A 27,703-nucleotide genomic window follows, 5' to 3' on the forward strand; every position below is an offset into this window, starting at 1 on the left:
GGCTGCTATCAGTCTGGCACCAAGGCCAGGCTAATAGAGGTCTGTAGGCCAGATGAACAGCTCCTGCCTGTGGCCATTTTCCTCCACTGTCAGTGACGTGACGTCTCTGTCTGCCAGTCCCAGGCCAGCAGATGGATACGGCAGTGCAGGAGAGCAGTGCTGATGCCCCCTCTGCTACCCTACTCGATGACAGCACAGGTCTGTTGGAGGGGGTCACGCCCCCAGCCTAAAAAGGCAAAGCAGAATGCAGCTGGTGCGGCTAGCTCTAAGAATAACCCAGGCAGGCAGGGCAGAATAGCCTGGGTTAAGGTTACCTTGAAGCCTCTGTCCCGTCCTAAGCTTCCTGATCTACACCAATCATGGGCAGGGGAAACTTTTAGGCTGGATCCCGAACTCTCCACTGGCCGGCCCTGGAACTTTTCCCCTCGACTTTTTGCTCTCTTCCTGGACATTAACTGAACCTCTTCAGAGATCCTGAGACTGTGACCCTTTGAATTATTTTAAATTGTGATTCTTTAGGGGGGATTTAACATCCAGTCCAGACACCAGGTGTAATATATTTAGGGTCTCTTTGCATGGTCCCATCCTCTCCTTGACGATCAGGACTCAGAACAGGATTAGCCCTGAGGCGCTGCATGTATGTTTTTCAACACAACTCTGTTGCTGAAATTACATTTTCAAAACTGCCATGACTGAGGGAGTCGAAGGTACAGTATCTACACAAGTCTAAGTATGTCTTTACATTTTACTTCCTTATTATAGGTCATTTCATTTGTCATTTTAAATGTTTAAAAACGTGACATAGTTCCGCAGACGATTTAGAAGCTTCTGAAAAATAGTGGATATCATGATAGCATAATTGGCTATTTGCTATGCAGCCTTGAAACACTTGTGACGTCAGCACGGCTTAAAGTATCTAGCACTTCACGTGCACAATCCACGTCCATCATCACTGTTACAACCGAGAAAAGTTGACGTTATCTTACTTTTGGGAATCAAACTTAATGATTCTGTCTGATGTACCTTGTTTTGCCTCAGTCTTACACATCAGTTCCAATAAGAAGGGCTTGATTTGAACCAACTTGAGCCTGGGTGTAAAACTTCTATTCAACAGCAATTCAAATAGACCTAGAAATGAATCAGAGTATATATTGAGGGCACCCAGGAGAGGATAAGATCATATCAGTGTTTTGTTGGCTGACTCTATCAGACTGTATTACTGGCTCTCAATTACGGTCCTGAGATTAGTTGTCATGGAGAACTACTTAGGGTTCCCATGACAGGGACGTCAACTTCAGGCAGCAAGAGGTCAGGAGAGAGGTAAAGTAGATGTGTTGAAGCGTACATTCTTTTTTTTCTTTCTTTTTTTTTTCTTTCTTTTTTTTCCAACACATTTGCGTGATGCATTCCATCACTATCCCCACTCCACTACTCCTGGATTCCAGGATAATACAACTCTGTAAATGCCATTACTGTAACCCTGGCAAACACACTCAAATGCACATACAATAACACCACACACACACACACACACACACACACACACACACACACACACACACACACACACACACACACACACACACACACACACACACACACATACACACACACACACACACACACACACACACACACACACACACACACACACACACACACACACACACACACACACACACACACACACACACACACACACTGTTCTAGTTGCAGTATGACAGTATGTCATATTGTATTTTGTTGAATCAAAGTGAGAAGAAGCAGGGCATATGGTGTTTGCCTGCAGAGCCTCTTGAGTCAGCATATTGAGGGGACATGGGGGCCCATAATCCCCCATTGCTGACAACAGGGTGCAGGCCATGGCGAAGAGATCCAACAGGTGGCCTGAGCCATGCTGGGCGAATACACACATGCACTTATTCTCTTTCTGTCTTTCTTTTTTCTCTCTCTTTCACACTCACGACATACATACATTCATAAACATGCAACACAAAAATCAAGGGGTTTGGAACAGCATTTCAGTCAGATACTATCTCTGTCAGGGGCCGACTAAGAAAACACACCAGAGACCCGTGCCACCAGCAACAGCTTGTCTGGTTTGCACCGACCTGATTTCACAGTATAAAAGCAGCAGATAATGTTTTAGAGACTGAACACTGCATTCTAACTATTGCACCTTCACAAGAATCAATGGCTTATTCTGACCTAGTCTGCCACATTCTGGTAAATCGATGAGCAGCCTTGTAAAATGAATTCCGCACATAAAGGTCATATGCTGTGTTTGTAAGGAAGCATGGCCAGCCCATCTCTCTCCATTTAACATCAAATCAAATTGCCACGCTACAGAGATTTATATTCATTTAGAGAGAGAGCTCTTTGATGGCCAAGTCAAAAGATCACAGAGACAACACAATCCACACAAAAAAAGTATATGGATTCCTTTGACACTGTGTACCATACAGTGTAGTACCTTCAGTGTATAGCTATTCCCCTGTCAAAAACTTGTCTCAGTGCAGTCTATTCATGAACTAACCCTTCACTGGGCCTTTATGGTTGGTTCAGCATCAGGCCAACAACCTATCCTTTGTCCTTTCTTCCAGCGCAATCCTTCACCACAACCATGGTCATTGAGAGCAAAAATGGAGAGGCAGGACACCCCCCAGCCAGGGTGACCAAGAGGACCGCGACTGACGACCTGTACACCACCTTCAGTTCACCTATGGCCTGGATCCTGGTCGTAGCCCTGGTCGTCACCTGGTCTTGTGTGGCCATCATCATGTTTGACCTGATGGACTACAAGGGCCTCACAGGTAAGTCCTGAACCTTTCCTTTCCTCCTATACTGTTCCTACCACCATGCATTGGGATGTTACTGATCTGTGTTAGGGTTACGTTTTTGCTTTTTACCTGATACATCATAGGCCTCTGTAGGTTAGAGCTAGGCTTCCTTTTTCCTTGTATGGGCTCATTAGAATGCAAATGGGCAGTAGTTTTTATGATGCCTCATGCGTTGAGTAATCTTGGTCATTTAGACTCTGGTTTTTAATGATGTGGATATAGATTTGATCCCATTTTATACTATTTATACAAAAGTATGTGGACACCCCTTCAAATGAGTGGATTCAGCTATTTCAGCCACACCCGTTGCTGACAGGTGTATAAAATTGAGCACACAGCCATGCAATCTCCATAAACAAGCTTTGGCAGTAGAATGTCCTTTACTGAAGATATCAGAGACTTTCAACTTGGCATCATCATAGGATGCCACATTTCCAACAAGTCAGTTTGTCAAATTTCTGCCCTGCTAGAGCTGACCCGGTCAACTGTAAGTGCTGTTATTGTGAAGTGGAAAGGTATAGGAGCAACTATAGCTCAGCTGCAAAGTGGTAGGCCACACAAGCTCACAGAACGGGACCACAGAGTGCTAAAAATCGTCTGTCCTCGGTTGCAACACTCACTACCGAGTACCAAACTGCCTCTGCAAGCAATGTCAGCACACAAACAGTTTGTTGGGAGCTTCATGAAATGGGTTTCCATGGCCGAGCAGCCGCACACATGCCTAAGATCACCATGCGCAATGCCAAACGTCAGCTGGAGTGGTGTAAAGCTGGCCGCCATTGGACTCTGGAGCAGTGGAAACACGTTCTCTGGAGTGATGAATCACGCTTCACCATCTGGCAGTCCAACAGACGAATCTGGGTTTGGCGGATGCCAGGAGAATGCTACCTGCTCCAATGCATAGTGTCAACTGTAAAGTTTGGTGGAGTAGGAATTATGGTCTGGGGCTGTTTTTTATGGTTCGTGCTAGTTCGAGTGAAGGGAAATCACTACAGCATACAATGACATTCCAGACGATTCTGTGCTTCCAACTTTGTGGCAACAGTTTGAGGAAGGCCCTTTCCTGTTTCAGCATGACAATGCCCGAGTACACAAACCGAGGTCCATACAGAAATGGTTCATCGAGATTGGTGTGGGAAAACTTGACTGGCCTGCACAGAGCCCTGACCTCAACCCCATCGAACCCCTTTAGAATGAATTAGAACGCCGACTGCGAGCCAGGCCTAATCGCCCAACATCAGTTCCTAACCTCACTAATGCTCTTGTGACTGAATGGAAGCAAGTCCCTGCAGCAATGTTCCAACATCTAGTGAAAAGCTTTCCCAGAAGAGTGGAGGCTGTTATAGCAGCAAAGGAGGAGGACAACTCCCTAACAATGCCCATGATTCTAAAATGAGATGTTCGATGAGCAGGTGTCCACATACTTTTTGTCATGTAGTGTAAATAGTCCCTCTTCTAAGGTTTGTTTAATAATTTAGCCTTAACCTTTAGCTTGGGTGAAACAAGTTCATAGATAATGGCTAAAACAGGCGACAAAGGAATGCAGTGAGCTCAGTGAAAGCGATAAGGCCCAGTAGCTTGTTGTTTTCAGGCTGCCACTACTTTATCCAACGGCGTGTGGGCTCTCAGGGTAGCCAGGAGCTCATTGTCTGGTTACTAATAGTACTGACAGTGACAAAGATAGATAGGGCATAGCATTGCAGTTTACTGGGCCTAGGCCCTATCTGCAGCAGTTGCTGAGAGGGTTTGGCAGAATTAGCCATGCCTCTCTCCCAGTCAAACAGCTTTGAGTCAAATAGCCAAATAGATTTACTGGTAGATTAGTTTTGAGATGCATTGCTTCAGTCAGTAGAGATGTTATTGTATCACAGAATTATGATTGATATAGTTCATTACAACTGTTGCAGACGTAATGGTGAAAATCTCTGTAGAGGGAATGTGTAATGTATTGTATTCTTTAAAGTTGTTTTCAGTGTGATATTGTGGTTTAAAAATAAAGTTGTACAATGACAATTTTCAGTGTTTGAGAGTTTGCTGTTTGCCGATCAGTACGTGCGAGAAATTGTCATTGGTGTACATGGATTCTTTCTCCATTTTCATGTCATATGCCATTCACATTTCATTTCATGTCAAAGGTCTTCCATGTGAGACCTTGCACATACATTTTTGAAGCAAACTTCAAAAGTGGGCCACCATTGTCACGTACTGTAGATCCGATTAACTCACAAGTCACGATAGTTGTTGAAGGCTGACGTACTCTGGGGGCGTGGAGTCTAGTCTACCAACCCAAAGCCATTCTAGCCTTCACTGAAATCACATGCACCTCACTCCCTTCATTTATTCACTAGAGTTCCGTAGCGACGTTCACTCTCTCATTTCTAATCTAGTTTCCTCCTCTTTTCACCCTGTCCATCCCCATGTGCCATCCTGTTCCCATCCAATAAAAAGATCATACATTATACTGTGACGACCCCTGTTTGCCACCTGGTAAAGACTCTCTGCCTGCAGTGTAGTGCTCATACCCATCTGTGTGTTCGCTTCCGCTCTGCTACTAACAACCTGCATGCTTTAATTGCTGACAGGGAGCAATTGTCACACACTCCAGTCAGTGTTGTGGTGGCTTGATGCTACGCAATAATGGATTCATGTACACATGGTCCATCAAGTGTTGATTCTGGTTCATTCAAGGCTGCACAGGTTACATCTGGTACTAAGTGAGTCTGTACACCTTTTTCACACTAGTAGATTATCGCAATTGAAGTGGACTATTTTGCCTAATAAAACTCACAGTAATACAGAGATAGTGTCTCCGTTCTGATGCCAACCATAATTATACATACGTTCATAAAGTCAACCATAATCTCCCTATGTGAATAGTTTAGGGTTATAGCTTCCATGAGAAATCATTCACTGAACTGACTCATTTCTGCTTTGTGATTGGAAAGGTATACAGCCTATTTAGTAGTCACTTGATGTGTCATTTAACTAGCTACTATTTACCTTTTTTGTTTGTTTGTAGCTTAACAAAACATACTATAATAACGCTGTAGTGTGTAACGCCATAGTGTGTAACATTAAAGCAACATTCATTACAAGAAATGCATTTATATGTGTGTGCGTGTGTGTGTGTGTGTGTGTGTGTCCATGTGTGTCTTCAGTCATTACTTGATGTCCAGTGAAATGTGTTTAGTGTATGAAGTGCTCATTTGTGATGAATATGCTGTAGCTAACTGTACTATTTTAAATTGGCTGTAGCATTTCCTGCAGCAGCCAATTTCATTTGACCAATTATAACATAACCAGAAAGCTTTAGAATGTATTGAGGCTGTATCACAGGAGGTACTAGAAGGTTTTGTGCCAGGTTAAGCTGTAAAGAATGGCGCAACAATTTGAGTGTTGCATGTTTTTTGTGCCCTTTACATAATTGAGCAAAATAGGCCACCACGATTATAGGAAAAATAACCATTACATTCACCTGAAATCAGTGCTTGACTTGGACTGAAATAGGTGCCGGTACTCATTTTGGGTGCTGGTACCGTTTATATTTAGTTGCAGGAATTCCTCAATATTTTTTAGATAATATTCGATAAGAGGTGCAAGAACTCAAGCAGAAGAACATTTGAGGTGCCAGTACTCAGTTCAGTTGAGCTTCTGCCCAAGTCAAGTACTGCCTGAAATCACTATTATATTACTGTCAAGTGGTCAGGCGTGAGCTTTTTAGTCTGATTTATTTGACAGTGTTATTTAACCTTATTCCCTGGCAACATGATCCCAATTAATTGTGTGCCAATCGCTCCCATGCATCCGGCCTATGTTAACTTTAGTTGCCTTTCCCGTCTCAATTTATACACAATTGCCTTGATGCTAACATCAATAATGGCACATTGAGAGCATATCAGCTTGTGTTGGTGTTATTAACTGTGTGGTATTGAGTAATAACTCCTTCTGGCCATGGAGAATGCCTTTCTCTTTGATTGAGTTCTGCTTTTGAGAAGGATACACCAATCTGATGTGCTTTAATATTTATAATTTAATATTCTATGTTGCAGATAAGCCTGCAAGGAGAGATATAGATTTCCTCTACAATGCATACTACTGAGCATTGAATGTGGCCAATACCGAAGGTCATCTACGGAGGAATGACCTCCTGACCTCCTGAACCATTCCACATGGAATCATGGGAAGGAGTTGACGCTGTGGCCATTTCTATCAAAGCCTCTCAGCCGAGTCATAACAATACAAGAGTCTTTATTAGGTGTAGAAGTCAGACTGTAGCTAAACTATACCCTTAACCAATGTATTAAACAGTAGACATATTAATTGATAGCAAAAGTACTGGGGTCACGCATCCCTAAATTAGATTAGGGAAAGGGGGGTTATGGTTAGCTAAGAATATACCAGGGGATACTGTATGGCACCAGGACAACACATGTGGAATGGGAGGGTGAATCACCACACAAAACCATGGCACCATGGATAAACCCTTGAAAGGAAAAACAGGAGCTATGTACATATTAATAAATTACTAGATTTCCAAAAAAGAACAAACACGCACAGTATAATGTAAATACCCATATGATATAAATCTTATATACGGAAATGGCCTATGAAGCCACAATCTTTGAGGACAATGTGTAATCTGCACCACAGTAAATGTATGTAGCCAACATGTATCTTGAAAATAAGTGAATTATCTATCAGGTATCAATCTGTTCCAATCGAAAGGGTTGGTAAAATTGGTTTGTAAGACCACACAGTAATAGCGAAAGGAAGTCTCATGTTCTTGCTTTTTAAGAATCGGGTAGCTATGTGTAGCACTAGGTCCTCTGTAGCGGTGTCACTCTGTCTCTCTCTATGAGGGATGGCTGTGGAGCTGGACGCCCTTTCTTAGACTGGTCCTCTCTGTTCGTTTGAACCCCTCGCTGTCAGAGAGGAGACTGCCAGAGACAGTGGAATTTACGGGAATAGCTAGAGTACCTGTCAGTCACCATTTCAAATATTTATAGTACTGGACCCAAGTGGATATACAACATGGAGTTTTGGAATTTGTATTATTAAATGTTTTGTATTTTTGTAGACAGTGGTTAGTGACAGCAGATGTCTTATTTCATCCCCATGTCATCCCCACGCCCATTAAATACTTTACTTTTTGAACACATAAAGATGTACAGTAACAGGGGAAATGCTAAATGATTTCACCAAGGTCACAAACTAATAGATGTGTGAAGCAGAAGGCTGTCTGCCCTGAGAAATTGGAAAATTAGAAATTACGAACCTGCCCATTACACAACCATTTAGTTGGACAGCAAATGGGTATTAAAATTGCACTTTTAATAAGATGCAATTTTTCCCACCATGACATTTCAATAAAGGGCGACACTGTGAAAATTAAATACTAAACCAACATTTTGGAACAATGGGCAAGAGTCCTGGCTGTGAGGAAATGGAATTCCCCTTGATGTGCACTGCAAAGCCTGGGAGGCGTCCAATTGGAGTTGAATCAATTCTATTGCCATGCCTCCATTGCTTCCCGTTAGAGAGAGGGGGGTAGAGGGAGAGGGGGAGAGAGAGGCAGGGGAGGATAGGGAGCGTGAAAGGGAGGAGAATGAGAGAGAGAGGGAGGAGAGGGAGCGAGAGAGAGGGAAAACAGTGCTTTCATTAGGTCCTTCAACTTCCTGCTAAAGAGGGACACCTGCAAACTGGAGCCTGACGGACGTAGTGTCAGAGACCTCCTGAATACAGGAATGAATGTGTTGCCAGGTGACATGGTGCTAGTTATACTGCCACCCACACTTCACCGGTTTCTCTAAACTAAACCCTCCAAAGTGTTTTGGAACAATCCACATAGCCTTTCCGTAATGAGGGACTTAGTTTGGAGGGTTGATTCCATTTCCACTCCCAAGTCCCTTGCCTTCTTTACCACTTCTTTCAGGTTAATATGTAATTTATTTCTGTGGATTTAGTTGCAGTCTCCATGCCAGGAATCAGTGTAGATAGACTACAATGTGAGGGGTTCAAATGCACAAGCATTGAGGGATATATTTTTTCTGCTTTATGACGTAGGTTGAAGTGCCATTCAAACAAATGCCACTGAATTAATCAGTATTCATTAGTATTCCTAGTTGGAGTCAATTTCACATTGTTACTCAATGCCATGAATTTTGATGTACTACTTCAAATCACAGTATTATGTTATTGCACGTAATGTTTTGGAACAAATTAACCAAGTCAATGAGAATACATTTCAAATAAAAACAGGCCAAGCACAGAGGAAGAACTGTTGTTATAGCAGATTCAATAAAGAGTGAAAGACATACTGCGTTTGCTATGGTTACAGTACAGCATGTTGCTGTTCTGTCCTGTTTCTCACTCCTATTGCACTATGGGTGTTTACTGTTCGTATGTTGATGTGTTCTCTACACTGCGGCCGATCTTTGTTTCCATTGTGATGAACGTCTATGTGATGACGTTGAATTCTTCTGTCACCATACGGTGGTTGTGAATCGTGAGTAAATTGTGTCTCTGTGCCATTGTTTCTTGTGGTAAGACTGTCCAGTACTTCCTCCCAGAATGCATCACTCTGGAGTCTGTTCTCCCCGCATTGATCATGTGCATGTGATGGAGACTGTTCACTGTCCCTGTCCCTGTGCCACTGCTTATATGTACCTCTCCTCCTAACAGGGGTCTCCCCACCTCCCGCTGTCAGGAAAGTAATTAAGGATGCAGGAAGGTCTAGAGGCAAGCCATTATACTATGCTTTCAACTTTGTCGTGCCGATTAGAGGCCTCTGAGGCCCTTAGTGAGTTTGGATTGACATACTGTAGCAACTAACTTTAAAGGAGAAGATAAAACTAATGAATTTAAAAGGAAAGATAATACAATTGATTATAAGCGACTAATATAGCAAGTAATCAGTCCGTTAACTCATGTTATGACAAATACCTTTGGATACATTTGAAATAAGCCTTTAGATATTGTCTTTAGCTGAGACATCTAATTGTTTTTCCGAATTGCATAGACAATTAATTCCCACGTGAATATTTTCAATTCCAAGAACCAAAATGTTCCTTTTGTTGAATTTGGCTACATCAACCGTGTTTCCTTAACCCACTCAGTCTGATTCAACACGACTATGGATTAAATAACTAACAATCACTCTCTTCTGAATATCGGTGATACTGCTTTGATAAATCATCACTGAAGAGCACTAAAGAGTCTAAAGTGCAATCTCTAAAGACCAGTCAGTCATATTCTGCTGAGAGTCACTAACGCAGTGCTGGGGTACACTCCGCTGGCAGTGGTGTCTGACATGTCCTGTAGTGTGTTGCATGTTTACCTGTCATGAATGCCTATTGCCTTCTGTATGTCTCTGCCTCCGACGAAATGGGAATGTCTGTCTCACGCCGTTTGCCTGCACTGCACAGCAGAAAGCCGTAAAGAATGGCGCAACAGATGGTGGTCTACACCGTATACTCCAGCAGACATTTGAAGTTACCCATTGGACCATGGATGGACAGAGGATATGTTATACTACATCACATTGGTTCTAGTTGATTAGTTCCAGGCTATAGTTAATAGCCATGTACACAGTCATCTTCATATCTGTAGTCTATATTGCTGAATTTGTTTCTGGGTATAAATTAATTTGCTGTGATCTGCCTTTGTTCTCATATTGTTCTCTAAGTGCAGAACATTTGAACGGTGTGCAGTATAATTGCATTTGAAAGATTAAGGACAGCATATTGTCAAATGACTGTTTTTATCGTGTATAATATAATGCGGTGGTAATTCATGAGGTATTCCTTAAGTCTTTTAGTCCAGGTTTAAGTGTGTGTAAATGCATGCTGGCTATATTGTGCTATTAAATCTTGGCTCACACAGCCTGTTCACCACACTCTCAGGAAGCATTCAGCATATCAGCTCGGACCCCATGAAAGTGGTGAACGAGGCGGTGGAGGAGTCCACTGACTGGGGCAAACTGCTTCTGACCTTTGTCTCCAGCCTGGTAGCACCCGAGGAGGAGGAAATCGAAGGTATATTTTCACAAGTTGTCTCTTGAGCTACCCTAATAATAGATGAAACAACAGCAACAACAGTAACATAACAAACAAACCACCAGGGTATTTCAAGAAGAGAAAAAGGGCTGACCTGCTGTGACTTGACCAGTCACCTGGCAGGTCATGCCACATTCAACGTCAAGCCGTTTGATTTATTCCATTTCACTTCCACCATTTCACCTCTATAGGTTCACATATTCAGTTAATGGCTCGGCTGTAACAATTCAGCCCTTAAGTCTGTATGGCTTAGGGTGCAATGCAGGATAAGTCTGGCAGATTGAGAACCTGTGAACCATAGCCGAGCTTCTTTCCAAGGCTAGCTTGTGGTTTAATAAACACTCAACACACGACTGTGTGTACCACACATATCAACCCGACACTGTTTATCATATCTCATAGTAGATGATGTATTGCAATATTAAATACAGCACCACGTCCATCTGTCAAAGCTTAGACCAGAAACGTAGGAGGTGACATTCATTCCCAAACCCGAACTCCAAAACTAAAGAACGGGACACTGTTTTCCAGCCTTTCACGCGGAAGAATTTTGAAGCGGAAGAACAAGGCTCTCGACCTGCAGCGTGATACTTTTAACTCCTGTACCACATTTGTGTGTGACTGTTCTAAAAAAAAAATAAAGTCATCCAAAGAAAGCAGAAATCACCTCTCTCTCTCATCAATCCCTTGCTTGTGTCTTTTCACCACCCACTGTGCTCGCCACGCTCACTTTAATGTGCACATCTCATCTCCAAGCTTGCTCCAAACCATCATTATCAACCTTATACTCAGCAGTTCATGTTACGTGTCTTTCACAACAACAACAGCTCATGCAGTTTACACCATGTTAGCTAAAGGATATCTGATAGAACCAAGGTGCTAATCTCAATTCCTTAGTTTAGCCTAAGATTCAGCTGGGTATTAAATGCATTTTTACCAGCCCTATTGAAACAGGAAGGCAACTTGACGTCAGGTATTCAATCTCAATGACAACCTAGCAATTTACTTTTATAAGAGGAGCTCTAAGCATACCACAGTGTGGAGGACAACTACTGTACGACAGTCCAGGGACAAACCTCCTGCTAAACAGTAATGATTTGTGGCAGAGGAATGAATGCACAACAGTGTGATGTTTTCAGTCAATTAAGCAGCAGCACCACACATACAGTAGGCCTACAGCAGCCTTAACTGAATCACAGGACAGAATATTAATATGGGCAAACAAATGTAACTTACATTTGTTGTGCAGTAAAGGGAACGCATCATTTAGGCACTGATTTGAGTCCCAATGAAGAAACCAGTGTAGTTTTAATATGAACACACGCATGAAGTTAGAGCTGGAGTGAATCAATTAGAACCTACACGGACGGACCAACTTTATACAGGCATCTGCTGCATTAGTGTTGTTTTTATAAATCATACCATATGCCGTTCATTACCAGGATGCACACACACTGTTATTAGGTCACTTCTATAAGGACGTTATTTCAGATGGTAGTATTATGCCGTCTGGGGATCAACAGTACCTCTGGCCTTAGAGCAGTGACCTTCTGCCTAGGCCAATAGAGTGCGTTAAAGTGTAAAAGGTACAAGTAGGTATTGGGTAAAAACATGTATTAGGAAACAGGCACATAATGCACATTTGAGTTCATTAACAATACAAAATGAACATACTGTATTGTATACATTCAGTATGACAGTAGCTCATCATCCAATGGTGTCTGTCAGACAGACTAAAGTGTCTGCGTATCTTAACTGACCACTCTGCATCCCTCCTTGCCTCGGTCACATCGCAATCACACACACACACACACACACACACACACGCACGCAAACACACACACGCGCACACACACACGTAACTGTGACCTCTGCTCCCTGTTAAATGATGGAGAGAGTGAGTCTGTGGAGGGGTGGAGGTGCAAGACAAACGGAGATAATAGAGAAAGAGAGAAAGCAAGAGGGAATGGTCGTCCCCACAATGGCTATGCATAGCTCAGTGGACTAATGCAGAAAGATGCTGACCTGCCTGGCGGTTTGACAGCTGTCTGTGAGTTACAACTCAAAGGGCAGAGACTATTTCGGTCTCATTTTAGAGTAGCTACTCTAAAACAGGCACACTGTCTCACTGTAGCCTAGCCACTCTAACCACTCTCAGGGCACAGTATAGTTTCCAGGTCATGACACCAAAGCAATGCCAACTTCCTAATAGAGAGTCATAGCACTAAATAACAAATTATTAAATAAATGTCATCCCTGGCCTCAGGATAAGCTTTAAAATATTATTTGTTGCTTTAATTTATTTACACAACCTGGAAACTTTATCCCTCAGGCTAATGTGCTTTGAAAGGAGCTATATCTCAAACACATCCCCAAAACATCAAACACACCCTGGAGAACGAACATTTTCCTCTCACCCAACTTCTGAGGGGGAAAAAATTCATCATAGTGTGAATATCTGCTATTCATAGCTCGTGCCGGTTTAGCACAAATGAGGTTGGTGTATTTTCAAATCTCCTTTGAAGAATGGCTGACTAGTCCAATCATTTCACTAAATCCACCTTTGCTCTGAGATGCATAGTAAACCAAATGTAGCCTACTAGCTGTTGTTGCTGTTGTTGTGTAGCCTACAGTACTGCCTTTCATTGAGTTGACTTGTACTCTTTACTGATTTTTAGTGATTTTTAAGAGTGGAGAATAAGCTGCCTGCAGCTGAAGAAAAGCCTTTCTTCCACTCTGATCCACATTCATAATTTATTCTGCCTTCATCAATGTTTTATTAGATCTATTTGGTTGGTTCCTTTCTTAAGCTGACATCTTTTTCGCCCATCTGCTATTTAGGTGAGCTACATCCAGTTAAGAAAAAAGGTTTGTATTCATGCATCTATTCATTTTGCCGTTTACTTATTCATCAATGTATTATAAAAGCCGTCTCCTTCGTGCTCTTTATGCCACAGCTGTTAGGGAAAGGAAAACTCCTCTTTGTCGAGAAACGCTTCCTGGCTATGTGAACGCTAACTCTTCTGCCTGCTACTCTACATCCTGTTTCCTTAATTAAAGGACTGACACAAAGCTACAGGTTATTGTGAGGACGTGGGCTTGGCTTTAGAGTTTAGCAGGCGTCCGCATGACCTGAGATAACAAAATTCACTTATCCAGGCCACTAATGACGCTTTGGAAGTGAAAGCCTTGTTTCTTTCAGCAAGAGCTTACACATGCTGCGTGATTAGTCACTCCAAACCTGCTGCTGAAATGCAGGGTCACTGCATGGAGTCAGACCGACAAGACCTACACCATTTGTAATCTGCTGTACAGACGTAGGATCTTAATTTGATCGCCCAGTTGCAGGAGAACTTTCCTGCAATGCAGGACATTTTAAAACTTGTAGTGTATTTGTGGTTTAAAAAGGCTTCTGAAGTTTGTCATTTCCACTTGGAAATTTCAGACTTGATTTTCAACCCCTACAAAAATGTCCATGAATTATAATCCACATAATAATTCACATTTCCGGTTGCTGCAGGATCCTGCTATAGCAAACTGGCTCGTATTAAGATCCTACATCTGTAAGATATGCTTTGCATGCTTGGCTGTGCCAGAGACCCTAACAGAATGTAGGCCTAAATCTCTCTTAGCACACTGCTGTCTAATACCAAAGGATTCTGCCCTTCTATCCTTCTCTATGGTATTTTGAAACCATTCCATGCTTATTTTCCCACCGCTTATCTACACTATGCCATTCCCCTCACACTCTTTAGAAGCCTTCACATCGTTGACAAAACGCACAAGCAAAAAAAAATAAAAGATTGACTAATGAAATTATGCGTGTTTTTTGTTTTTTATGACCTCATCAAATTGGAACATTTCAACATTGATTAATGTAGGTTAGCTGTTCCAAGTTTTAGGACTTGAACAGGTGATACAGGCTGAGGTTAATGGGGTAGATTTTGTGGAGTGTGATATTTTATGGGATGTTCACCTTGGCACTTAACTGTAAAACCGTCCCAAAAGATATACGATGGTTCGTTGAAGAGGAACAAGCTGAGGCTGAAGGTACCATGGCCATGCTTTCCATGTTTATAGGTAAACATACACCTAGATGTTTACTATATGTAAACTACATTAGCTCGAATGTAGTTCAACTAGAATGACAACGTAGCAAATACACAAACCGGTAAGCACACTCAATGGTTATTTACTCTAATCATGCTATTGCGCAGTGCTAACAAATGGTTTTGTTGTTTTGTGGCTTTGCTAAAAATGCTTACTTTTCCTCCACATAACCATCGTATTAATTTGGCTACTTCCATCCATAGTCCCACGTTGTGTACTTGTCAAGGAAGGTGGATAGTGTTTTAATAATTGTCTTGTGTTCTAAACTCTTGCTGTTGGAATCCCCTTCCGTCCTACCTCATAGCTGCATTCCTACCGTCCAGAAAACAAGGTCTGTGCCCTCCTGTTCTTTATATGATGCTCAGATTGAAAACTCATTTTTCAGGAAATAACATCGGGCATGTGATGATGATTGATACATCTGTTTGATGGGATTGAGGCATTTTGCTGCGTGATGTATGTGGTCATTTGCGCTGTCGCCAGAGCAACTTTTGGGAAATGGGTGCTATCCTGTCAATAATTGCGATGTAATGTGATATTGCTAGCCTGTACCTGTGTGTAACTGCTGGCTCTATTTGTTCCCAGACACCGTAATTATACTCCCAGAAGCTCCTCTAGACAACTTGTCCAATAGCCTTAATTCATGATCACTGTAATATATGGTCAGTACATGTCTTCTAGATGTTGATTATGTTGTAGGAAAAATCAAATAGTACAATAAAATTCAGTGAATACACATTTCAACTGTCGTAGTCGATTGCAGTTGTTAAATAGACCACTACAGTTTCTCTCGGTGTATCTTATTATTTGGTAGTACTATGGTACAAATAGTATTAGTTAAGAACACAACTAATTTGTGTGAGCATGAATTCACCAATACTGCATCTTGTAAACACATGTTTCCATGTGAATACTGCCCTGCAAACAATAATGAGTATTTAGGACGTCCCTGGGACATTATGAAATGGCCGTCTAAAGTCTTCACGGCGTTTTGTCATGGTCTTGTGGAGGTTTTGTCTAGTTCCCGGCTTGTTCCCAATGATGTTTATGTCCCCAATGATGTTTATAGGATTCTCTTAGAACATTTTGTCATGGTCCCCTGGATGTTTTTATCTACTACCTGGTTGGTTTTGGGGATGTCCTCAAGGACATTTATAGGATTCTCTTAGAACGTTCTGTCATGGTCCCCTGGATGTTTTTATCTACTACCTGGTTGGTTCTGGGGATGTCCTCAAGGACATTTATAGGATTCTCTATAGGATTCTCGTTCTGTCATGGTCCCCTGGATGTTTTTATCTACTACCTGGTTGGTTCTGGGGATGTCTTCAAGGACATTTATAGGATTCTCTATAGGATTCTCGTTCTATCATGGTCCCCTGGATGTTTTTATCTACTACCTGGTTGGTTCTGGGGATGTCCTCAAGGACATTTATAGGATTCTCTATAGGATTCTCGTTCTGTCATGGTCCCCTGGATGTTTTTATCTACTACCTGGTTGGTTCTGGGGATGTCCTCAAGGACATTTATAGGATTCTCTATAGGATTCTCATTCTGTCATGGTCCCCGGGAGGTTTTGTGTAGTTCCCGGCTTGATCCGGGGACGTCACCTGATTATTGCAAAGAAACGCTCACACCTTGTTACTGTTTTTACTGTTAACGTCAATGTTTGTAAACAAAGACAATGTCAAGAAAACACTATAAATGTCCACAAATACTATATAGCCTCAAAACATTGTTAAAACCCCCAAAGGTTGATGTCCGTGCCCCTGCGGAAATTAGCATTAGCATTAATTAGCTTTTTTTTTTAAATCCCCATAACAATCCAACAGCTAAAGCTAGAGATATCTGTTTAGTGCAAAACATATATATCTGATCTTTCTTATACCTCTCAGATATAGGACAGACACTTCAGAACAAACTGTTCATATTCTTTGGGGACTATCTGTTGTTCCATGTAGTGAATCGGTTATTCAATGCATTTGTATGGGCTAAAATCAGTAAGGCCATAATATTTATTTTTTGATTCTTCAAACAGTAAGGCCATAATATTTATTTTTTGATTCTTCAAGCAGTAAGGCCATAATATTTGTTTTTGATACTTAAAATTCTAAATGAAATATCAAAATGATCCTTGGCACGACCTTCTTAAAACAATTCCGTATAGCTTAGTAGAACCCCCACCATGGATGGTCAGTCCTTGCGTACATAGCTCTGTCTATGAATTTGAGAGTGATGACATTTCTCCAACCCCAACCCTCAGTTCTTTACTAAAACGGGGTTACTGCTGATTGCTGCTTTAATTGTTGACAGGACTTTGTATTGTTTGGTTTTTGTTCTGTTCTGTTCTGTTTGTTTTTTTCTGGTCTGGGGTTTTATATGTTTTGGATTGCTTTTCATACCCAACATCAGCATCATAACCATGAGAGAATTCTCCCTCACTACCACAGAAAATAACAACTCTTCACTGACAGAATTACTCTTTGTGAATTGACCATTTCTGAACTATTATTTTCCTCAAACAAGTCAACATCTGCAAGTATATCTATATATGCATTTGTCATTTTGTATGGAGGCAGTATTTGACGTGTCCTGCATGGAACACTGTCATTATGTTTACGCCACTGCTGCAATGTACAGTAATGTAGAGAAAGCATTACATTGGCCATGTTTATGATATGAAATAATGATAACGGTAGCACAGCACATACACACTGAGATATTCATGTAGTGTAAACTCACTACTAGGTGTATATGGCTCAGATGAGCAGAGAGCAGCTTGTCAGGTGTAAGCATTATGAGTACACAATAAAGATATTGTGTTAATTGTGTGGCAGTGTGTTGTGTTGTCTTGAAAACAATGAATTATGGGCATTATTGTTATCTTTTTGTTTACGGCCCACTGGACTGAATGTCACTTTTACGCTGTTAATTCTGTAGTTGCAGGGATGTTTGCCGAGGAAAAGGAACCAGTTGCGGAAGTAGAGGAGGAGGAGGAGGAAGAGGAAGATGATGTAGATGAAGTGGAAGATGAGGAAGAGGATGGAGAGGATGAGGATATGGAAGAAGAGGATGAAGATGAGGAAGAAGATGATGAGGATGAGGAAGAGGAGGAAGAAGATGAAGAAGAGGAGGAAGAGGATGAGGAAGCAGCAGCTGAGGCCGAGGTAGATGAGGATGATGATGATGATGATGGTGATGATGGTGAAGCAGATGAAGAGGACTCTGCTGCAGCGACTGAAGAAGATGATGATGAGGACGAAGAGGTGGCTTCGGAGGCTGATGATGAGGAGGGTGATGATGAGGAGGAAGAAGTTCCTACAGAGGCTGATAAAGAGGAGGAGGATGATGAGGAGGAGGAAGAGGCTGCTCCACATGCTGATTATGAGGATGATGAGGAGGAGGAAGAGGCTACTCCACAGGCTGATGATGAGGAGGAGGAAGAGGCTGCTCCAGAGGTGGCTGCTGCCGAGGCTGATGATGAGGAAGAGGAGGAGGAAGAAGCAGCTGCAGCTGATGAGGTGGCAGAGGAAAATGAAGGTGAAGATGAAGCTGCTGCAGAGGTCATTGCTGAGATTGATGAGGATGAGGGCCCCATTCTGATTGATGTTGATGACACAGAGACAGACACTTCTGTTGGAGATATTGGAGAGGAGGATGACACCATAGCTGAAGCTGAAACTGAAGCAATTACAGATGAGGATGCCAGTGATGCTGCTGCTGCTTCCACTGATGATGATGGTGATAATGAAGAGGATGAAAATGCTGTAGCTGGTCCTGCTGCTGCCAGTGATGAAGCCACAGATGATGCTCCTGTTTCGACTGCAGATGATGATGATGATGATGATGATGTTGATGAGGAAGATCATAGCATAGATGTTGACCAAACAGATGATGATACTAAACCCATTGACCTAGAAGATGACGATGATAATCTTGCTGATAGTGAGGATATGGATATCTCAGACACATTAGCTGAGGATACAACTGATGACTCAGATTTAGAGGACACTGATGATGACGATGATGGCAAAGTCAGTGAGGACAGTGGTGCCGTCGTTGATGACGATGACAATGACAAAACAGTCGAGGATTCAGGAGAGACTGTTAGAGAAGCCGCAGACATTTCTGATGACACAGAAGACGATGATGATGATGATGTTGATGATGATGAGGTGAAGGATTCAGCTGAAGAGATCGGCAAAGAAGATGACGATGAGAATAATGAGATCATAACCGAAGCCTTTGATAGCTCAGCACCTGAAGAAGATGATCTATCCAAGGATGATGACGATGACGATGATGACATTGATGACCTTCTTTTGACAGGTACTGACCAATAACTTTCATTACAGTGATGTTTCATCATCATGCATAACCCTTATACCTGTGTAGTAAATGAGAAAGATAATATCATTAATACATTGTTATCAACTAACTGGTCAGAATTCAAACGAGCTGTCTTTTTCACAGGGTACATTATTGATATTACCATTCATGATTAGTACCGGGACTGAAATCTGATATACAATATCGATAAGCGTTAAAATGTCTTAATATTACACACTTTTTACTGATCCATTATATAACAATATGTCTTAAAACAAAAGCTTTCTTAGAGTTACTGTCACATTATACAGCATCGCAAATATATATATATATATTTTATCCATGAGTGATGGCTGGTGATTTATCATGGTGTTAGTCCAATAATTAATACATATTGTTCCTGGTATCAAGGCCTTCAATCATATTGATATATTTAGCATTTATTGTTACCTAAAGACTGCCCATGATATTTAAAATTATATTAAATTATGATATTTGACACAGATAATATAAAGAGTGTAAGGAAGCCTCATGATGGAAGGATGGAAGACATATGAATACAGTGATACAATAGTACAATTAATGAGTATAATCATTTTGTTATTGTCAACCACAGTGGCACAGGTAGATACAGTAAAAACAAAATATGATCTTCTGTTCCTCAGTACATAATGACATTTTACATTTCAATGGCAACCACCAAAGAAGATGGTGGTTGCCTGGGTAATCGGATTCTTTCTCTCTCTGTAACAGGGCCTGTGTAGATTGTATTTTTCCCAATATCGGGCTGATTAGCTACCACAACAAAACAGGAATAATTATAACACATTATTGTTTTCGTGACCAGTGGTGTAAAGTACTTAAGTAAAAATACTTCAAAGTACTACTTAAGTAGTTTTGGAGGTATTTTTTACTTTAATATTCATATTTTGAAGAAAATAATGTACTTTTTACTCCATACATTTTTCCTAAGACCCAAAAGTTCTCTTTATATTTTGAGTGCTTAGCAGGACAGGAAAATGGTCTAGTTCACCCACTTATCAAGAGAACATCCCTGGTCATCCCTTCTTTCTCTGATCTGGTGGACTCACTAAACAAACACAAATGCTTCATTTGTAAAGTATGTCTGAGTGTTGGAGTGTGCCCCTGGCTAACCGTAAAAAATGTACAACATAAAAAATAGTTGGTTTGCTTGATATAAGGAATTTGAAATGAGTTCTACTTTTCATACTTAAGTATATTTTAGCAATTACATTTACTTTGACACTTAAAACCAAATACTTTTAGACTCTTACTCAAGTAGTATGTTACTGGGAGACCTTTACTTTAGTCATGTTCTATTAAGGTATCTTTACTTTTACTCAAGTATGACAATGGGTACTTTTCCACCACTGTTTGTGGCACACATTTTTTTTATGTTCTGGTTTAGATAAATCGGAAAGAGTTTTATTTGGACGTATTTCAAGATGATACACAGATTAGGTTTGGCAGCGAACCCACCAAGACATGAGTATTAATTACATCAGGTGAGGAGATGTGTGTGGCCATGCATGTTCTGGGGGTTCTGATAGAAATCCCTGTATTTATGCTGTGTAGATCAGAGGACAGCAGCTGTTGTTGCTCTGTAGGGTTGCCAGCCCACTATCCCTTTAAGGCAGGGGGTGCTTTCATGTGTGAACTTGCCACTTACCAAACTACTGTGGCTAGCTATTTTTTACTCCAGCAGTTGAAGTTGGCGGTGTATTGTAGTAGGTGTTCTAGAAACAATAGTATTTTTTAAATTTATTATAATTCATATATTTGTTTATCATAATTACTCACCACAGGCACATATTTTACTAATATATCCCCGTAGTCTAGCTTTAATTGTTAGTAATAGTGTAATAGTTAGTAATGGTTTAATAGTGTAATAGTTAGTAATAGTTTAATAGTTAGTAATAGTGTAATAGTTAGTAATGGTTTAATAGTGTAATAGTTAGTAATAGTTTAATAGTTAGTAATAGTGTAATAGTTGGTAATGGTTTAATAGTGTAATAGTTAGTAATAGTGTAATAGTTAGTAATAGTGTAATAGTTAGTAGTAGTGTAATAGTTAGTAATGGTTTAATAGTGTAATAGTTAGTAATAGTTTAATAGTTAGTAATAGTGTAATAGTTAGTAATGGTTTAATAGTGTAATAGTTAGTAATAGTGTAATAGTTAGTAATGGTTTAATAGTGTAATAGTTAGTAATAGTGTAATAGTTAGTAATAGTGTAATAGTTAGTAGTAGTGTAATAGTTAAAAATAGTGTAATAGTTAGTAATAGTGTAATAGTTAGTAATAGTTTAATAATTAGTAATGCTTTAATAGTGTAATAGTTAGTAATAGTTTAATAGTTAGTAATAGTTTAATAATTAGTAATGCTTTAATAGTGTAATAGTTAGTAATAGTTTAATAGTTAGTAATAGTTTAATAATTAGTAATGCTTTAATAGTTAGTAAAAGTGTAATAGTTAGTAATAGTTTAATAGTTAGTAATAGTGTAATAGTTTAATAATTAGTAATAGTTTAATAGTTATCAATAGTGTAAGATTAGTAATTGTTTAATAGTTTGTAATAGTGTAATAGTTTAATAGTTAGTAATAGTCTAATAGTTACTAATAGTGTAGTAGTTTGTAGTACTATAGCAGTAGTATATTACTAATGACGCTGGCTTGAGTAAAGATACTTCATTTCTTCCCTCTTTGTAAAAATGTTGAACCTCGAATTTGCTATCTAAATACTTTTGGCTATACTTAAACGTTGTCATGCAATGTACCAGTGCTCATAGATTAGTCTATTCATATTCAAGCCATCATGATATTTATTGCCAAAAGATGCCATGAAATGCGCCACTTGAGAGGCCCCTGGTTAGATTTTCTAATATGACTTATTGCATGCATTACAGTAACACCGCCCATTGAAGAAAAGTAACCACACCTTCAGAAGAGGCTAAAGAGAGAGAAGTATAGGAGGAAAAGACAGAGGAGATCGCAGATGCAAATGAACCATCGTTTCATGCTTTTCTCACTGGTGGAGGTCAAATGTGTACCAAGTGTTATGTAACCTACTGATGTTAGTAGCATATTATTCCATTGAAAGTCGACACGACCCTTACAAAAGCTGGATAATATCCCCTAACGTTAAGTTTGGTTCTGCATTGATGCATTGAATCCTGGCAAAACTCTTTAGCTCCAGCTGTGAATATATTCTCAGAGATCATCCTTTCAGAAGCACCGGAGGAGGAGGAGGAGACTGAGGAACTATCTGCTGAACCAGAGCTGACAATAGAGGAAGCTCTGGAAGAGAAGGTAGTGGAGGAAGGGACAGCAGAGCCCAAACCTGAGGAGGAGGTAGAACCCATCACTGAACGAGAGGGGTTAGCACCAGTGCCCAAGAGGGAATTACCTAAACCCGAGGAGGTAGAACCTACAGCCGAAAGGTAAATAAAAAGAGAGGGTTGATGTTAGACACGGGATGAGAAGAGATAAGAAACAGGTCGAAGAAGAGAAAAATGTCATGTTCCATAGCAATTTATCTATGTCATGTGTTCAATTAATTGCTGTACAGATATTGAACAGAGTTGACAGCATACAGTCGGCGTGCTTGAATAGAGGGAACGAGGGAGTAGAGTAGGAGGAGCAGAGGGGTGGGAGTGGAGAGAAAGGCTTTAGGCCACTTCTTTGATCTCTCTCCATCTTCTACATTACTCATTCTCCCATCTGTTCTCTTCTATCAATATGAAATATATGTCTGGTGGTTGGCATGTCTGCACAGAAGACTGTGTCACAGGCTGTGCCACTAACTACCTCAGAGACCTGATCAATAACAGTGGTCTGGCTTTGATTTTTTTTTTTTACTTTACCCTTACGGCTTTAGTTCAGCACTCCATCTCTATTCCTGAATCATCTTATGGAGAAAGAAATGCATGGAGAAGGATGTTTACTCTTTTGGTACCTTTACTTTAACAGATTTGCAAAATGGTCAACAACATTCAAACGGGCTAATTAAAATATGACCAAAAAATGATCCCCCTCACAAAGACTTCAATCAAACCTTATTCAGAATGATATAGAAGCTATGCATTCCGTTGAGGTACCTCAGCTTGAAATTCCATATTATCTGACCTGGTAGCAGTGAGAACGATAATAATTTGATATGGTTGAGTTGTGATCAAAGGAATAGTTCTGCTGCTTGATGTGCCATGCTTACACTAAGAGGCTTGGCAGATGTTTTTCCCTCCAGTGATATCGGACCCCATATAGAATGGCCACGGTCACATTTAAACAGAACAGCTGAACCATCCACATCTGCTACAACATATTTGTTTCATTGTGATTTGACATTCAGGACACTCATCACACAGCCAAGATATAATTCCATTCTCAATGTTTGGGGATTGCCATTCCCATTTCTGTTTACATTTGGAGACACGCTGTGAATGAACTGATCTGCAATCGGAGGGAAATGTGATGTGACTGGAATGGAAATGTATAGATTTCTCTGGGTTTCAAGAGTAAAAGAGATGCCCAGATTACCTTGGGTAGCATACGGGAGTGCAACTGGAAATGACAGAGTAGCTCCCACAAAGCTAAAGGTTGTCGTGGCTCTGAGGTATACATCTAAACATCAAATAGGCTGGAGACAATTTCATATGATTGTACAGGAGCCATCGTCATCTAATGGCGATGAACAAGTGTTTGCATGAAAGACCATCATCTTCACTCTCCTATAGTCCCTATCGGGAGGAGGTACACTGCACAGCCAGAGTCCCTGTGGAGAGGCAGGACAGGATCGTCTACAGTATGAGAGGGAAATCATGATGGCCTTTGATGCGAACCCTTGTTCATCGCTATTAGATGATGATATAATGCCATGCCTCTCATTATATTTCAGGTCAATGGTATTGCTTCCTAGAGCTATTTTGAGTGATGTAGTCAAGTATGACGTGTAAGGAGGTCGAATTCTGACTTTTGATGAAGACATTTTTTTGGTTTTCAACAGAGCTTGCTAGCAGACTTCTGTGTTAGCATGACCACATTTGCATTCAGCTAAGCATCTGAATAATTGAAAAGTCGTAGAACGTCATCCATACCACCACAGCGTGTGTTATTGTCCGTGAGTCACAACCACAAGGCCATTCCACAGCAATACGAGCGATTCCACGATAACAGAATGACGCTATGACAGACGAATGACTTAGCTTTATCACTTTTGAATGTATGCCAAACAAAAAAACCAATGATTGCAAAGTTAAACAAACCATTACAACTCTATGCACGAAGGACGACGTTTGAGAAATTCCACATCAAATTAGACACGTTTACTTGGAAGCACAGTGCAGATGAAACGTTTTGTAACAGAAGGACAGCACAAACAGCACAACCCTGTCCTTCTGTTATCAAACTTTGTGTCTACACTGCTCTTCAAGTAAATATGTTTTTGTAACATTGTCAGTAGCGTTGTATAGTCTGGGCAATCATTGGTTTTTGTTTGACATACATTTTAAAGCGAAATATTGGAGTATCAGCATCATTCTGTTACCGTGGAATTGTCCATACGCTATTTTAGTGGTTCCCAGACTTGGGATCGGGAACCTATGTGGGGTTCCCTGATATTGAAATGGGGCCCCTTGAGAAAATGTTTTATAATTCTTAAACAAATTAAGAACATAGGTATATCCAACCAAGTCAACTAACTGTATTTTACACTGTTAGACTACACCTGGATGGCAGTATTATGTGTTGAGGCAGCCTGGGGTAGACTTGTATTGAGTAAATATAAACACACAGCGATAACAGGCAAGATAACATATTAATTGGGGTCCCATTATTTTATTTTTTTACATCAATTTGTGGAGCAGAATAAGATGGGGAACCCCTGTCCTATTTCCTCCAAAATGCAGTAGATGGGAATCTAGGTTCTGAATCCATACAGTGGACTTACAGGAGCGCCTGTAGGCTAGCCTGAGAGGAACAACTCCCCTTTGCCCCTGCAACTGTCTTAGAAACATGATATCATAAAACTGGTATGGATTCACTGTCCATTCTGATATGGCAGACACGGGGCTTTGTAAATATGTATTTATTGAATACTGTTCTGTTTATGCACTTGTTGACTTTGTCAGCTGTAGTGTTTGCCTGCACAAAGTTATCTTACATGCATTCCATACATTTAGATAATTTTGTAAACCAATCACTCCGATAGGCTACACAATACTCTTCTAAACTAAGTACAGATGTCCACTTACAGTGTACTGTATGAGTAATTCATTCTCTTCAGAATCCAAGGACACCTTGCCACGACAAAAAGTATTATGTTAAAGGGGAGTGGACACACTAGGATTCAGAACGCCAGCTAACATGTTTAGTATTTGTGGATTGAATAGATCTCTTGCTTAGATTTACTTCCGAAAGTGTTTCCATTCCCCTTTAATGTCTGTGGAACTTTACATTTTTCTTCTGTCTCGTGAAGTGGTTTGACCTTATTTGTCATGTCTTGCAAAAGGCTCTACTTAAACTGGAATGGAAAAAAGTTTCCATCAAATGAGTGTCTATGTAACAGCTGTCATAGGTGGAAGAAGGAGAGGACCAAGGTGCAGTGTGGAACGTGTTCATGATCTTTTAATTACACTGAACACTAGAACAAAAATAACAACGGAACAAACGACACAGTCCTGTCTGGTACAGAGACAGAGACAGAAAACAACTACCCCCAACTCAAGGGCGAAAACAGGCTGCCTAAGTATGGTTCTCAAACAGAGACAACGATTGACAGCTGCCTCTGATTGGGAACCATACCAGGCCAACCACATAGAAATACAAACATAGAACAAAACATAGAATGCCCACCCCAACTCACGCCCTGACCAATCTAAAATAGAGACATAAAAAAAGGAACTGAAGTCAGGACGTGACAGTCTATTGTACACTAGATGTTCTGTTGTGTTTGTAGCTGGTTGAGAAAGAAGGACAATTTTCCGAACTACAGTTTGCGTAATAACATATATTGTAATATGATAGAAAGGGAAACTAGTATATATAAAAAATAAACAGCAAACAGATACATGAGCATATAGTGTAACGGATCAGTGATCGTGACATGATCGTATAGTTTCATTTGTCCTGTTTTGTCCTACAGCCATTAAGCATTTACCTGTTGATGATGAGGACGTACGCAGTATCTTCTCTAGCACGCTTGTTCAAACTACGAAAGTATAGTTCACAGAAGACAGAAACAAGACCACATGGTTGAGTAGTATTGTTTTGGGGCTAAAATCTTTCCAATGAGATCAGTCTCAATGTCCCCCGAAAGCATCTGAGAAGCAGCTCCAGATTTGATTTCTGTAGCATGATATTTGGATTTACACAAACGGGAAGTATTGCGTTATCCTGAAATTGTATCTCCCAAATGAAACATATGGCCTCAAACGCCATGGTAACCACCATTCTTTTCTCTGTTATCTGCAGCTACAGTGGGGAGAACAAGTATTTGATACACTGCCGATTTTGCAGGTTTCCTTACTTACAAAGCATGTAGAGGTCTGTAATTTTTATCATAGGTACACTTCAACTGTGAGAGACGGAATCTAAAACAAAAATCCAGAAAATCCCATTGTATGATTTTTAAGTAATGAATTTGCATTTTATTGCATGACATAAGTATTTGATACATCAGAAAAGCAGAACTTAATATTTGGTACAGAAACCTTTGTTTGCAATTACAGAGATCATACGTTCCCTGTAGTTCTTGACCAGGTTTGCACACACTGCAGCAGGGATTTTGGCCCACTCCTCAATACAGACCTTCTCCAGATCCTTCAGGTTTTGGGGCTGTCGCTGGGCAATATTGACTTTCAGCTCCCTCCAAAGATGTTCTATTGGGTTCAGGTCTGGAGACTGGCTAGGACCTTGAGATGCTACTTACGGAGCCACTCCTTAGTTGCCCTGGCTGTGTGTTTCGGGTCGTTGTCATGCTGGAAGACCCAGCCACGACCCATCTTCAATGCTCTTACTGAGGGAAGGAGGTTGTTGGCCAAGATCTTGCGATACATGGCCCCATCCATCCTCCCCTCAATACAGTGCAGTCGTCCTGTCCCCTTTGCAGAAAAGCATCCCCAAAGAATGATGTTTCCACCTCCATGCTTCACGGTTGGGATGGTGTTCTTGGGGTTGTACTCATCCTTATTCTTCCTCCAAACACGGCGAGTAGAGTTTAGACCAAAAAGCTATATTTTTGTCTCATCAGACCACATTACCTTCTCCCATTCCTCATGCATGGTCATTGGCAAACTTCAGACTGGCCTGGACATGCGCTGGCTTGAGCAGGGGGACCTTGCGTGCGCTGCAGGATTTTA

The 27,703-nt window shown here is 40.8% G+C and overlaps 1 protein-coding gene across 17 annotated transcripts in view; it reads left to right on the plus strand.

Moving 5' to 3' along the window:
• The first annotated feature begins 237 nt into the window (after positions 1–237).
• The window catches only part of trdn (triadin), a 48,715-nt gene continuing 21,249 nt past the window's right edge, over positions 238–27,703 (plus strand). For 10 of the 17 annotated variants that reach the window (XR_005051471.1, XM_021600373.2, XM_021600374.2 and 7 more), the window contains exons 1-8: positions 238–707; positions 2,604–2,813; positions 5,289–5,327; positions 9,522–9,578; positions 10,742–10,873; positions 13,736–13,762; positions 15,309–15,335; positions 17,942–19,330. Coding sequence is in view for 16 of the 17 variants with exons in the window: in XM_021600373.2 (XP_021456048.2) it covers positions 689–707; positions 2,604–2,813; positions 5,289–5,327; positions 9,522–9,578; positions 10,742–10,873; positions 13,736–13,762; positions 15,309–15,335; positions 17,942–19,330 (1,900 nt within the window). In the remaining variant the exon portion in view is untranslated. Of the gene's footprint in view, positions 731–2,603; positions 2,814–5,288; positions 5,328–9,521; positions 9,579–10,741; positions 10,874–13,735; positions 13,763–15,308; positions 15,336–17,941; positions 19,331–27,703 lie in introns of all 17 variants that reach the window. The other 7 variants (XM_021600377.2, XM_021600376.2, XM_021600380.2 and 4 more) reach the window with 7 other exon arrangements.

This window comes from Oncorhynchus mykiss, chromosome 4, assembly GCF_013265735.2.
Source record: "Oncorhynchus mykiss isolate Arlee chromosome 4, USDA_OmykA_1.1, whole genome shotgun sequence".
NCBI lineage: Eukaryota > Metazoa > Chordata > Actinopteri > Salmoniformes > Salmonidae > Oncorhynchus > Oncorhynchus mykiss.